The 13,987-nt window shown below is 35.6% G+C and overlaps 1 protein-coding gene across 1 annotated transcript; it reads right to left on the minus strand.

Annotated features, from left to right (window-relative positions):
• Positions 1-3,269: 3,269 nt before the first annotated feature.
• Positions 3,270-3,918, minus strand: LOC129726980 (adult cuticle protein 1-like). Its single transcript, XM_055684304.1, has 2 exons — positions 3,822-3,918; positions 3,270-3,765 (listed from the first exon to the last, which is right to left on the minus strand). Exons 1-2 carry the CDS (start codon positions 3,825-3,827, stop codon positions 3,382-3,384), a joined length of 390 nt encoding a protein of 129 aa, XP_055540279.1. The 5' UTR covers positions 3,828-3,918; the 3' UTR covers positions 3,270-3,381.
• Positions 3,919-13,987: the final 10,069 nt, after the last annotated feature.

Consider the following 13,987-nt stretch of genomic DNA (forward strand, 5'->3'; position numbering starts at 1 on the left):
GTAAAAGAAAAATGAATTAGGGAATAAATGTTAAAAAACATTAAAATTATGACTGTGTGCAACGAACAGCTATATGGCATACCACCCTTCTGTCATTTTTTTTTTCAATTTAATGTATTCTAACATTTATTCATAAACACATTTATTTTGTATACTTTTACTTCTTTTCAAACTATCTATTCTGACTCTGTTCTGATATCTGTTTTGGTTGTTATTTTCTAACCCTTCTTAACACTAAAAATTGGACGGCAGGCAGAATTTCACCAGAGAGACCGTCCTTCCCATTATTCTGATAGTAAAATGATTTGAACAGAAAACCGACATGGAAAGTCTGTCGCTGCCGATGCCTGCTGCTGTCAAATTATGAATGAAGTGTAACGGATAAACGAGAAATTATTAATTCTTCAAATTAAGTATTTAATTTGTCATCAAAAGGACAATTTGTTGTTTAATTTGAAATCGGCTATGATGCCGAACGCATCTCTTTGCTATCTCCGACAGTGGGAATCAGGCACTCTTCTGACAACATAGTGGAAAGCTGTTTTGAAATTTGGATCCCCGTTTGTGTTTTGCCAAAATATGGCAGAGCTATTCACTAAAGGAAGTGCTGGCCAAATCACTAGAGAAAGAAGTAGTGCCGCTGCTTCTACCGTTGACATTGCTATCACTACCGCTGCTGGTACCCACTGCTGCTTAGTTTGGACTGTTCTTGTGGTCATCCACTAGTAAACTGATTGGTTTGAACAGAAGCCGGCTCTTATGTAGCCTGAAGAGTACATTCCAGGTTTTCTAGGTATATAGAAAGCAAGCGTCAAGCGATCAAAAGTCGAAATCTGCGTTTCAACAAGTGTAGACAATTTTCAGTAGTATAATAGTTCGAATAATAAAACTTCAATTTTCTGCAATTGGAAAGATGCATAGATGATTTTCCAATCGATTGTTGCAAGAACGGAAGAAAACCATTTAAAACTGACTTAGAAATTGGACATTTTTTTCCGTCTTTCCATTGTTACATTTTTATTTTACACCCCTAGGTAGCCTCAGGATCTTCCTGAGAGACGTAGCTCTACGTTAAAATTTACAAATAAATCAACAATGTTGAAATGGTCATGAAAAATTTGAAAATTTCAGCAGTCAAGAAAAGGAAGTATGTGAAAAAGTTCATATATGAACAAAACAACTAAAGAGAAAAACCAAAATATTAAAAAAATAAAGGCTAGAAGTAAATATGTAGAAAAGTAGAAGGAGATGAAAATATATGATATTATTTCAAACATGTTGAAAATAGCCTAAAAAGTATAATAAAACCTTAAAATGGCGAGAATGTAATAAAAAAAATTATAAAAGCAGAAATAGTTAACAGAAATGTTTAAAAATGAAATGAATCAAAACTTTTTAAATTAGGAAATATAAAAAAGGCACAGTAGTCCCAACAAATATGACAAGTATGTATTTAAAACATGTCGAAAAATCTTGGAAAACAAGAAATCAAATGAAACAGTGAAATACTCTAAAATAAATACAGTAACTTAAAAGTAAAAATAACGGAAAAACTTAAATAGTAGATGAAAATATAAAAGTATAAAATCAAAAAAAAATAAAAATGGTGATAACTCCGAAAATAATATTAGTCAAAAAATTTTCAAAAGACTAACAGGTGAAAAAGAGGTAAAAGAAGGGGAAAATTTGAGACAGGTAACAAAGGCCATTAATGGTAACGAAGAATTAAGGGATATAAGATAAAATCAAAATAAATAATTAAAAAACCGTTAAAAAATAAAAAGAGCAAGAAAAACGTTCCGCACCACGTATGGCCAGCATAATCCGTTAGATTACAGTTGTAGGCTCTTCAATGAAATCAGTCACGAATTCGACTTTAATATAAGCAAAGTTAGATTTAAATATATTTTAATTAAATTTAGGTCATAATTGTCTGTACTGTATTATACTGAAGACTAAACAATAAACAAAAATTCACAAAAAATGAAAATTTTCAGAAAAGTCATAATGTACCAAAATGACAAATAATTTGTATAAATCGGTCCATCCAACTCTGAGAAAAGTGGGTGAGTTCAAGTAGTCTTAGAAACATGTTTATTTTCATAACCTGAATTCACATTATTATACATAACGGACAAAGTTAAAGTCTAATAACAATAAAATTCAATAGGATTTTATGGGGCAACAAGACCTTCCATTTGACACTTATTTTGTGATGATCGGTCCAACCATCTCTGAGAAAAGTGAGTGAGTTTAAACAGTGTTTGGAACGCGTTTCTTTGCATAACTTTTGAACCACATGTCCAATCATTGTAAAACTATTTTACAAATGATTCAAAAAACAAGCCCGTTCTTTTGATACCAATTTTGTTCAAATCGGTTGTGTAGTTTCTGAGAAAATAAAGTATTGTGATTTTCACATTTTGATACATAACCTCGAAACTAAAAATACAATTACAATAAAATTCAATAGGGTCTTATGGGGCAACTAGATCTTTCATTTGCAATTAGTTTCATGAAAATCGGTCCAGTCATCTCTGAGAAAATCGAATGAGATTGGGAGACCGTTACATACATGCGCGCGCACACACACACACACACACACACACACAGAATGCTCAGCTCGTCGAACTAAGTCGATTGATATACGAGATTCGACCCTTTGGAGCACTTTTACCTTTGGTTTTTTCAGTGATTGCTATACCCTTCTAGGAGAAAGGCAAAAGGCATTAACTACAAACCCAAAGTTGAAACCACTGGAAATGAAAACGCCAGTAAATTTAAAAGTCAAAATGTTCAGGAGTCGCAAACACAAACACGAAGTCAGAAAGTTCTAACTAAAAAAGATTGAATTTCATATATGTAGTCAAAGGTACAGAATGTTACAAATTTTCAAACACGTCAAACTTAAAAAGGCCCTAGATTATAAAACCAGAATCGAAATCGATAGTCGAAAATCTGTGATCGGAATACTTAAAATTACCAGAAAACAATAATTGAAAGATGAGAACGAAAATTCAGTTGAAAATTCGCAAATTGAGCTCCAAAATTTTAGGAAAGTTGAATGGAAGTGGAAGTGAAAAGTGAAAAATCACAAATCATAACTTTGTAGTTTGAAGTTGAAAGATTATAGCTGAAATAGGAGAACCACATGGCGACACTTGTAAGTTAACACCTTTTTTTCAAGCACTGAAACAATTTTCCCCTTCACAGTTTGTATGCTCATACTCAATAATAACCATGGATGAATGAGAAAGCCTTAGACCGACTTCAATTATGAAGCACATTTATTTTCACTTTTTGCTCACCAAATGTCAAACTGTTTTGTCTTCGTATCATGCCATTTTCATATTCAGAAATTATTCGTGTCAGTCCCAATGCTCAAACAGTTCCCGCAGCTGGTTCCAGATTAAGCTGCTGCTGGGAGATCACATGTCCGGGAAGTGGAGCCTCATGAATGGCGCCCCGATTGGCAGCCAGATAGCGGGCTTCCTTCTGTAGCAGCAAAGCCGGCGCCGCCGGTTGGTAGGTTGTGAACGGACTACTGTAGGGGTAGTAGTAGGGCGCAGCGAAGGGCCATGCAGTGGGACTCGGTGCTGCCGGGGCAAATGGCCATCCACCGAAGGAGGCTGGAGTTATCAGTTTTGGGATCGAATTGCTCTGCACGACGGTCGTATGCGGTAGAGTATAAATCCACGGAGCATTGTAGATCAGTCCACCTTGGGCGACAGCGACGAAAGCCATCATGACTACAGCTGCGATGCACTGGAAGAATGAGTAATGACAATAATACACAACGAACACAATTATAAATAAGTTACCTTCATGATTGCAAGCCTTTCTTCAGCGGGAATATTTCTAACCGAGATGAGTTACTTCGGAGAAGCAATTAGTTTCTGATGTCCGAAGGATGCTTGGGATGGCCTTTATATACGGGTGAGATGATAGCTCAAAGATTCCTGTCAGCTGATCGAACTCTAAACCTGGACACACATCCCGGATCCAAGAATGGATCGCGCGTATGCTGGCAATTTGTTCTGTTGCGTTCCGCTTTACCGGTGTAACGTAATTCCATTGATGCCTACGTACAGTGAAGGGAGCATGTTTGTGAACGCGAATCACTGTGTACATGAACATCGCTCGCTTATTTGTCTTGTGTAGATTTTTCGCTCCACACTGTAAAAGTGTAAGCAGCACGCGGGTTAATTCTATGAAAAAGTATTCCAAGAGTAGGAGAAAATAATCGGACCTTATGGTAGTACAATGAATTCTATACTTAGTAATTAAGACGAGCTTTTTTTAAGTGACGGACTATAAATTAGTGACTCCACCTTACGAAGCGACCCACGGGTCGAAGACAAGAAGCACAATTAAAAGGCATTTCAATCAAAAGAAATTCTGACCTGCAAACCACCACGCACAACGGAGTTATTGCAGGCACCCGCCTACGAGGTTCGTGTTTGTTTTTGTGCTAGTCTAATTTGGTGTGCAAAAATCGAGCACTCGATTGATTCGGTCGGCGCGCCGCCTTCTATGGGGGAGGGAGGACATTGACAGCGCGTCAATTCAGAACGGGTTGATTGAATTGTCAAGTATTCTATCATGTGAGTGTAGCAATTGAATTTGAATAGATTTAGTTCCGCATAACGGTGAAACCAAAAAGACAGCATAATAGCCATTGAAAGATATGTTGAATATACGTAAACAAATCTCCTGTATGGTACCCGGCCGGGGAAATCCAATAGCGAGAGTGCCATGAACCAAGAAGACATTGATTACTATGTCGTATTGTTTCTTGTTTTTTCCTCTGGGTTATGAAATTCGATCGATCGCTTGTACCGTTATTCATATTATTTTTATTCGCTTAAGTAACGATGATGACTATTTATTATCTTAAGTTAATTATTAATGTGAATTTTCCTTACTTCATGTAAATTAGCGCAGTAGAAAGCCGATTGTTTTTGAAGTAATATATTCATATTTGGTTTGAGCAAATAAAAAAAATCGTCAAGAGTTTCGCGCTTGTACCTTATACAATTCAAACAGATTTGTTTCAAATTCAATACATTTTAGAACTTTAGCACGATGGTATTATGTTATGTTAGCGAATTTTGACCGCAGTAGCAGGAGCAGCTTGCGAATACCTACTGGTCCTGGTGTTACCTAGCGGAGATAAAAGGGGGCTGCCAACTGCGCCAGTCAGCCGTGTTGTGCAGTATAATGTTAGCAGTGTACCTGGAAATTTTCGAGATTATCCATATTTCAAGCATATGTTTTCATAAATAATACAATTTTTTACAGATGTTTTTTCTCTATTTTACAAAAGGGTCTTCGCTTCAAATTTTGCACAAAAATCAACCTCAGCAACCAGTAAATTTAAATAATTCAAACTTGCTCTGTAATGAAATATGATCGGCTTTAGCGTAAAACAATTTTTTTCCATAAATTCGAGTGCCATTTTTTAATGTAGAACTGCACATTTCATAATTTACCTTACCTTGCAGGCTAGGTCTCCAGGTAACAGTGATCGTACGAAAGTCTGAACTTTACTGGAATAGCTCTCGTTGCGATGAGGCTTCTTCTTCTTTGAGGGGTAATACCTACCAAATGCTCAAAAAAACAAGGCTTTTTTTCATGAATTTTTTTACAGGACATTTGAGATGTAAGGTATATAAATATTACATATATCATTGGATCGAGCAGAATAGAAAAAATATTTTTATTGCTATTTTTGTTACAAAATGGCGGCTGTGCTGCGATTGCCGTGAACCGCTTTTTTTTTAAAGTTGCTCCGCGGCGAGCAGTAGAAGTCGTGCCCAACTCCACCTATAACCATAACAAAAAAATTTTCATAATCTATATAAGCGTTGCTAGCGAAGTACACATAACGTAACGGTTTGTAAAAAAAAATTCTGTTTCGACAAAAAAAATCGACTTTGATTGTTTATAACATTAGTTGTTGTTAATCAATCGCCAAAATCGTGTGTACTTCACTAGATAATCTAATGAAGAAGGTACAGTTAAAATTTCAAGTCAATCGGATGTGAACTTTTTCAGTTCTACTGCTCGCCGATTTTGAAAACATAGTTTTGAGAGAAACGCGTTCAAAGATTCAAATTGCTATAAATCTTAAGAATCGCAACAGTAAAGCCCCTAATAATTTTTTAACCTTCAGTCAGCTACTCCTGTGCCGTAAAGTTGTCCTTTCTGGGCTTTATCTTCCTCTTCTTCCTTTTTTTGTCTGATCTAAGGCTGCGTCTACCCTCTTTCGAGGTATCAGTCATGCGACGCTCAGTGACTTTGATGCGGTTGGCGTTCGATCCCACGCAAAACTGTTTGAGTTTGTCACTCATATTTAAGTACTTTCGAGTATAACTCACAGTTAAAAAGTATCAAAAAATTCAATCAAAGAACGCACACAACGAGAACGGCTGATCGACTAAACAAATAAAATTTGTTAGTAAACACGTGCTGTAGAGACGCTGTAACGGTCGAAACTTGATGCAGCGACCTCTATACTACAAATTCAAAACACGATATCGATCATAGGTAACTTCTACTAGTTTACAAAGCCTCGAAATTAAAAACAAAATGAGCATCGCCAAAATAAACGAAAAATGTTTTTTTTTTGGAGCGTGAAAGTTATTCGGTAAAAATTGATTTAAACGAATTTTGAGTTTAGATCAGTACTTGGGCGATGTAGTTTTCTATTCTTGGATAGTTCAAGCATGATTTGAGCCAATAAAAAAAAGACAAGAAAAAAAAATTTTTGGTAGATACTACCCCTGAAGTCGTTTTTGGTAATGTTTCTCTGTGCTTTCAACGATTTGCTCATTGATGGTATACGGTTGACGAAAAACTAATGTACTTTTGTGCTCAACGTTCGTCTTCATGAATACCAATAATACACAATGCAATCCGCCTCTTTTTTGAATTCCCTCATTCTATCACCTACGCTGCGCCGCCAGCTTATTGCATTTGTACTCTTCAAATGTGTTAAGGGCAGTCCACGAATCGCTATTAAGCGTTTCCATGCCAAATGATCTGGAAATTCGTAAAATTTCAATCGATCATTTTTGATTGGAATGAAACTTTGCACTTGTATTTGGATCAGCAAACTGCGTATTTCTCAAAGCTGGAGAAATTTTTTAGACTCAAGATTCAAAGCATTCAAAGCATTGTAGCTCAGAAACCTATGATTGTACAATAAAACTTTCTGAGAGAGAGAGAGAGAGAGAGCTGTAGAAAACAAATGTAATCTTGAAACAAAATTCACACGCTGAAAAAAATTTTAGAGCGAAAATTTCTGAACACTAAATTTTGAAACCTGAAGTTATAATTAAAATTTTGGTAAAAAGTAAGGTATACCACAGAAAAAAACCGGAATGATCAATTTAGAAATATTTTGGGTCCTTTGAATTACTCGACTCATGCAAATTGATAATCGTGAATATGAGCATAACCATAACTTCTGAGTTATTTATCCATTCTCTTTTTGGAGGAATACTACCAAGAGCTTTATGATTTAAAATTACTGTTATTATCATACTGAGTTTAGATTTTTCTCTATATACCTAATTGAAATTTTGAAAATTGTGTTATGTGCTTTTAAGTAAGAATTGGTTTTTATTCTTCGATATAGGATTTTTTCTTATCTAAGGTTTGTAATAATGTCAAGTTTCAAGTAAAAATAAATTTAAAATGACAATTCAGCCCTTTTTTGATTTGATGTTTTTCTCAACTTATAACCATTTATTTTCTAATTTTCTCAACTTGAAACCACAACAACTTGAAAACGAATGTGTTCACGAAAAAAATGTTCATAGATATTTTGACTTAGAATATTTTTTTTAATCATTTAACATCAACAGAATATATTTCAAAAAAAAAAATGACGAAATTGATATCTGTCTAAAACTTGAACTTAAATAATTTTTTTATGAAAAAAAAAAATTCATTTCTCCATCGTGGATTCTTTACAACAAGTTTTGTTATAACTTCAAGTTTCCATGATGAGAAAATTAGGAAAAAAATCAACTATCTTTTTCTGTAAATCAAAATGCATTGTTCATTCAGAAATTTTTGCATCGAAACTATTTTTCCCCGTGTATACTCTTTACATTTGTTCCCTGCATTTCTTCATCACTTTTATGTACCTGCAATCATAGATTTTTGAGATACAATACTTTGAATGCGTTGAAATGATAACGTATCCATACGCTCTTTTAAGAAATTAGTCTTATGTCTAAAATTTTCCTCTACGTCTAGTCTAGTCTAGTCTAGTCTACACTAACACAGCCAGTACTTGAAAGGATCCTGGAAAATGATATCCACCATTTAAAAAATGATTTCCATACATTTTTCTTGTTAACGGCCAGGCCTACTGTGTAGCGCAATATAATACAATATAATCTAAGATCGGGACAATCCGTACCAACCGATCCGTGTGTAAGAAGTAATATACCTAATTCGTTGGGAGTGATAAAGCTAAGAAAGTACACTCCTTTGTTGAGCAATCTCCTGGGATGGAACATAGGTATTTCTTCCTTATGTTCGGGTTTCGAAACCAAGGATATAGCGCCTTTACTCGCTTCCACTGTTACGGTTGGAACATGAGTATTAACTCTAGTCTTAGCATTTCTAGCTTATGGTTATAGCGCCATTACTCGCTCTCTGAAATGAATATGGTATTGTTTTTTGTTATTGAAAAAAGAAAAATAATAATATTCCTATTAAATTTAAAAACTTGCACCATTCATGCATCCAAAGCCCGAAAATTCGATAAAAACCTCATGAGTATAAGTAACAATACAACATTTTCAGTCTATTAAAAAAATGCCGAAATAAACATTATTGTTTCAAAGTGGCTGAGCTTTGAAAATTTAGAATAATTATGTAAAATTTGTTTAGGAGCTAAAAATTTATTCAAAAGCTAGAGAAGTCATAAAATTTAATATCTCAAAAAGTTCCTTTTTTAAAAAGTAATTTCCTTACAAACTGAAGATGAAAACTCGTTATGTTTTGGTTAAGTTCGGTTTCGAGCGGACGATCAGTTTTGAGGCGCTTAAAAAACTGTTGGTCATTTTCGTTAGCTGGTTCAAATGAACGAAAGGCCATCCCACTTTTGACGTTGGCTAACGTCTATATCGAAGTTAGGCCCCTGAATTTGAAAATCTAGTAATTCAACCAGGGAAAACCAGAGAAAAGTGGTCAGGTTTTGAGCGCTTATTTTGCAGTCATCTATAATCAGGTTTTCGAGGTTTTGGCATCAATCGATCAGAAATTCTTTTACGGTTAAATTTATGTAACAAAAACAGACTATTGTTTGAGATACACTATTGAAAAATTGGTAGTTAATATCGATTGTCTAAATCATACCGCGCAGCCAATCACTACCTCTCTTCCCAAGCACAGTCGACACTAACGGATACAATCGATCTGACTTTGTTGTTATTGTTGTTGTCATTTTCTGTTTCCGATGTTTATGCTGCTGCTAGCGGAAAAAACCTTGCAAATATGCATCTTTTTGTTGGTGTTAATTTTACGACAGCGGCCGGCGCCCCATCATTCTGATTCCAAAACCGCACCAGTGACATGCGGACGCTAGGTGATAGCAGCTGAAAGGAGGAAATACAAAATAGTACCGGTCATCTCGTGCCGGTTTCACCCGTTATGCTGGTGGCTGTTAGTAGTAAATGGCTACTGCAAAACACTTAAATGGCTGGAATTCTGGACGGACTAACCAGGAAACTATAATCGGCAACTGGCACCCTTTGGTGCCTCGAAATTTTGGTACAGAAGCGGCTTATTGAATTTTCTGTTTTACCAACTGCTGCTGCTAGCGGAAAAAACCTTGCAAAAATGCATGTTTGTGTTGGTGTTAATATTACGACAGCGGCCGGCGCAGCTTTCAAGAAACATTTGTCTCTACCATTCCATCATCTATGTAGCCCCTCCTTCTTTCTAATTATGTGACGAAGCCTTGGTATAAAACGTATCGTTCGAACATTTCACCCCATCAGTTTCATTATTAAACCGTACCGGATGCATACGGACGCTCGGTGTTAGCAGCTAAAAGGAGGAAAAACAAAATAGTACCGGTCATCTCGTGCCGGTTTGACCCGTGATGCTGGTGGCTACTGCAAAATACTAAAATGGCTGGAATTCTGGACGGAAACCAGTAAACAAGAAATCGGCAACTGGCACCTTTTGGTGCCTCGCAGTTTTATAATAGAAGCGGTTAGTTGAATTTTATGTTTTACAATTGCTGTTGCTAGCGGAAAAAAACCTTGCAAAAATGCATGTTTATCTTGATGTTAATTTCACGACAGCGCTAGGTGTTAGCAGCTGAAAGGAGGAAAGACAAAATAGTACCGGTCATCTCGTGCCGGTTTCACCCGTTATGCTGGTGGCTGTTAGTAATAAATGGCTACTGCAAAATACTAAAATGGCTGGAATTCTGGACGAGAATAATCGGATACTGGTACCTTTTGGAGCCTCGAAATTTTGTTACAGAAGTTTTGTAAAAGAAGCGTTACAATTCCCTCTACCATTTGCTTCAATGGAATATTTTTTTTTTTTTTTTAAGAATACGGTAGTCAACGTCATGCGGTCGTGTCTTGAATACCACCCTCCTACTTTTTTCAATTTTTCTCAATTACGATTTTAACACGAACAAAAAACAAAACATTTCGAAACACTTCGAATAAAAATACTGCTTATCTAGCAGCAGAACCTGAACTAAAAATCTTGACCAAATACACTAATATTTCTGGCAAGAAAACAACTTTTTATCGAAAATCAAACTTAGAGCAAAACCACGCACATCATATTGCTGGCCTTGTTACCGGTCCAACCCTTTTCGTAACAGATTTGTGCGAAAACATAATCATTTTAAAAGAAACATACCAATTGTTCAGCAAAAAGTTGATAATTACTTAAAACAAAATACCCGCCTTTCCTCCTCTCACGGTTCATCACAAAATTAAATTTGTGACCCGCATTTGGGCTCACTTTCGTCATAAGTTATGCTTAGCTATTCAAGGGTTGAATGAAGATTCTTCACCGCCATCACCAGTCGATGGCTAGTGCAACGCACACGCACACACAGTAAAGAGAACCAAAACAAAACCGAACAAACGGCGGTGGCGTAGTGCCACTCTATTTGCTATTTCAGCCATTTTGTTGATTGATATTCATCGCATTACTACACGCACTTGATGATTGTTTCGCAGAATAGGTACCGTGCTGGATCGAAATCCGTACACCTAAGCACATGATAATCTTTGACGGTCAATATAAAATCAAGAAATCACATATTGCTTTAAACTGACATGTTTACTTGTAGGTCTACTTATATTTTATCACTATTTTCAAGCAAAATGATTAAAATCACTCTGAAACTCGAAAAAATCATGTTTAAATAAAAAATGTTTTGAATCGAAATCCGTACACTGTTTTTTGCCTGAATCAAAACCCGCACACTTTTGAATCGAAATCCGCACACACGCGATATAGACTGGATCAAAGTCCATACAGAAATAAATCAAAATCCGTATAGATATAGAAGTACATAAATGAACGTTTTTTATTTATAATTTATCTTTGAATTTACGAGTAAATATATTTTGAGGATCAATTGGTTCATAAAGTTTCACACGGTTTTCTAATATTTTATATCAACTGAAATAGTGCAATTTCCGTAGCGTTTCGTTGCGGCACCCCTTATTGTAGTTACCGGAACGCCGGAACCTATCGAAGCTTCCCGGTATGACTTTCCCTTGCCTACCTCAGTCACAGCTCCTTCGAAATTGTTTGCCGTAGATTTATACTTGTTTTCTTCCATTATATGCTGAAAACAAGAAGAAAGTTCAACAATATATGCATGATACACACGCTGTACGGATTTCGATTCAAGCAATTAACAAGGATCAAAATCCGTACGGCACAGTTTTTATTGAATAAATACAGTTTACACTATTGACCAGACAATATACAGCTCAAAAATTACAAAGACTTACTTCTCCATCAATTTCAAAAAGATTTACAGAGTAAAACACTTATATCCCACTTAAAGAATGTTTTTACCTGAAAAATGTTTCCTTAGTAAATTTTCTAACGATACAACGAAATGACAACTGAAACCGATTCACGATTGATTTTTCATTTTTAATATTTTTATTTCATGGCCTACTGGCGCATAGTTTAATTTAACAGAAGGCCAACAGCTCAACGTACATGTACATGTAACTATCATATGAATTTTCATTTTTATAAAGCTTAAAACTGAAGAAAAACATCAAGGTGTACGGATTTCGATACTGTACGGGTTTCGATCCAGCACGGTACACAACGGAACACTCTTAAATTTCGAAAATAAATTCACTTCGCGGTTACATTTGTAACATATACGCACTATTATATAATACATTTTTTACATTTTTTTTTTCGGAATAACACGCGAGCGAAAATTTTTACGTCCGATTCCGTTCCTGGCTTGCTTCGATTCTGTCTAAAATTTTCCTCTACGTGTGAAAAAACGCAGTGCTGACTGTAATCGATTGGAACATTGTTATTTTGTAATGCTAGTTAGTTGTTGTACACTAATAACATTTATTACGCGGGGGTTACGTGACGCGTAAAAACTAATAAAAACCGCGTGAATTCGAAAAAAAAACATCGTGGGAATTCCGAAATCTGCGTATGACCGAATATCATCCGGAACTGAAACTAACCATTGACAAAAAAAAGAAATGAAAAAAAAATCACAGGTATACCTCGATTTCATTATGCACATTCTCGTTTTTTCAATGTACGGGAAATATAGCCCAAAATTATTTTCCTTAATCGCAAATTTTCGATTAAACGTGTAATGGAACATCGAATTATTACATAACGCTCGAAGGAGGAGGGGTTGGGAGTTTGGAGAGTTTGACAACCCATACAAAACATTTTGTAGGTCCAAAAAAAGAGTGATAAAGAGGGGGAGCAAGCCGTGCATGACAGAGAACTCGCCCAGATCATCTGGATTGGATTTTCAGAAGATTTTATTACGTGACCGTGAACGATGCGCGTGAAGTATTTTATCGGAGTGTGGCAGCTCGTTTCAAAAATGAAATTCTGCTGTGTACGAAAGGGCGCGGCGATCATTGGAAGTGAAATTATAAAGCATTCGAAAGTGGAAACGAGTTTTGGGGCCATCCACATTCCACGTGAATAGATTTGGGGGAGGGGAGGGGGTCTGTATAATGTCCACGGTCCATACAAATTTTTTAGAATTGATATGAGTAGTTGTCCACGGAGGAGGAGGGGGGGGGGATTTAAAATCGTCAAAAACTAAATACAGTAATCACGCGATTATATCAGTACCCGATTTTATCTGCCCCCGATTTTATCACATTTTTCACCCGATTTTATCATCATAAAACATTTCATTAAAAAAATGTCAGAGTGAACTGATTTTATATTACGCTTCAATGTTTAAGATATTTTTCATAATTCTGTGTATCATTCTGGATGAAGTTTACATTAAAAATTCAACCGATGCACAATGTTACATTTTGCTGTTTTCGTGCGAATAATTGAATAGTGATACAAATGTTTATTATAATCGTATAATATGTTCGGAGAAGTTTCAAAATATTTAAAACGCATCTTTGATGTAGAAAGGTGGGTGATCAATCCTCCTAAAAGTGAGATAGAATATTTACTTTTGCATTAGATAAAGATAGACGCTTGGTGTCTTAGGTAAAGTATTAGGTGAACTCAAAACAAGAAACTTTACAGAAAACATCATGTTTCTATCTCTTACATATTGCAAGCAACATAAAGCTTTCTATGAGAAGGCATTAAAAATCGTTATTTACATTTTGAGATTTTTGCAATATGTGAGAGATATCAGCATGCTGTTTTCGGCAAAATTTAGTGTTGTGAGAACATCTAATATTTTGCTGATGGTACTGCGCTACAAAAAAGCAAGTAATTCATT

The sequence above is a fragment of the Wyeomyia smithii genome, chromosome 3 (assembly GCF_029784165.1).
Source record: "Wyeomyia smithii strain HCP4-BCI-WySm-NY-G18 chromosome 3, ASM2978416v1, whole genome shotgun sequence".
Lineage (NCBI taxonomy): Eukaryota > Metazoa > Arthropoda > Insecta > Diptera > Culicidae > Wyeomyia > Wyeomyia smithii.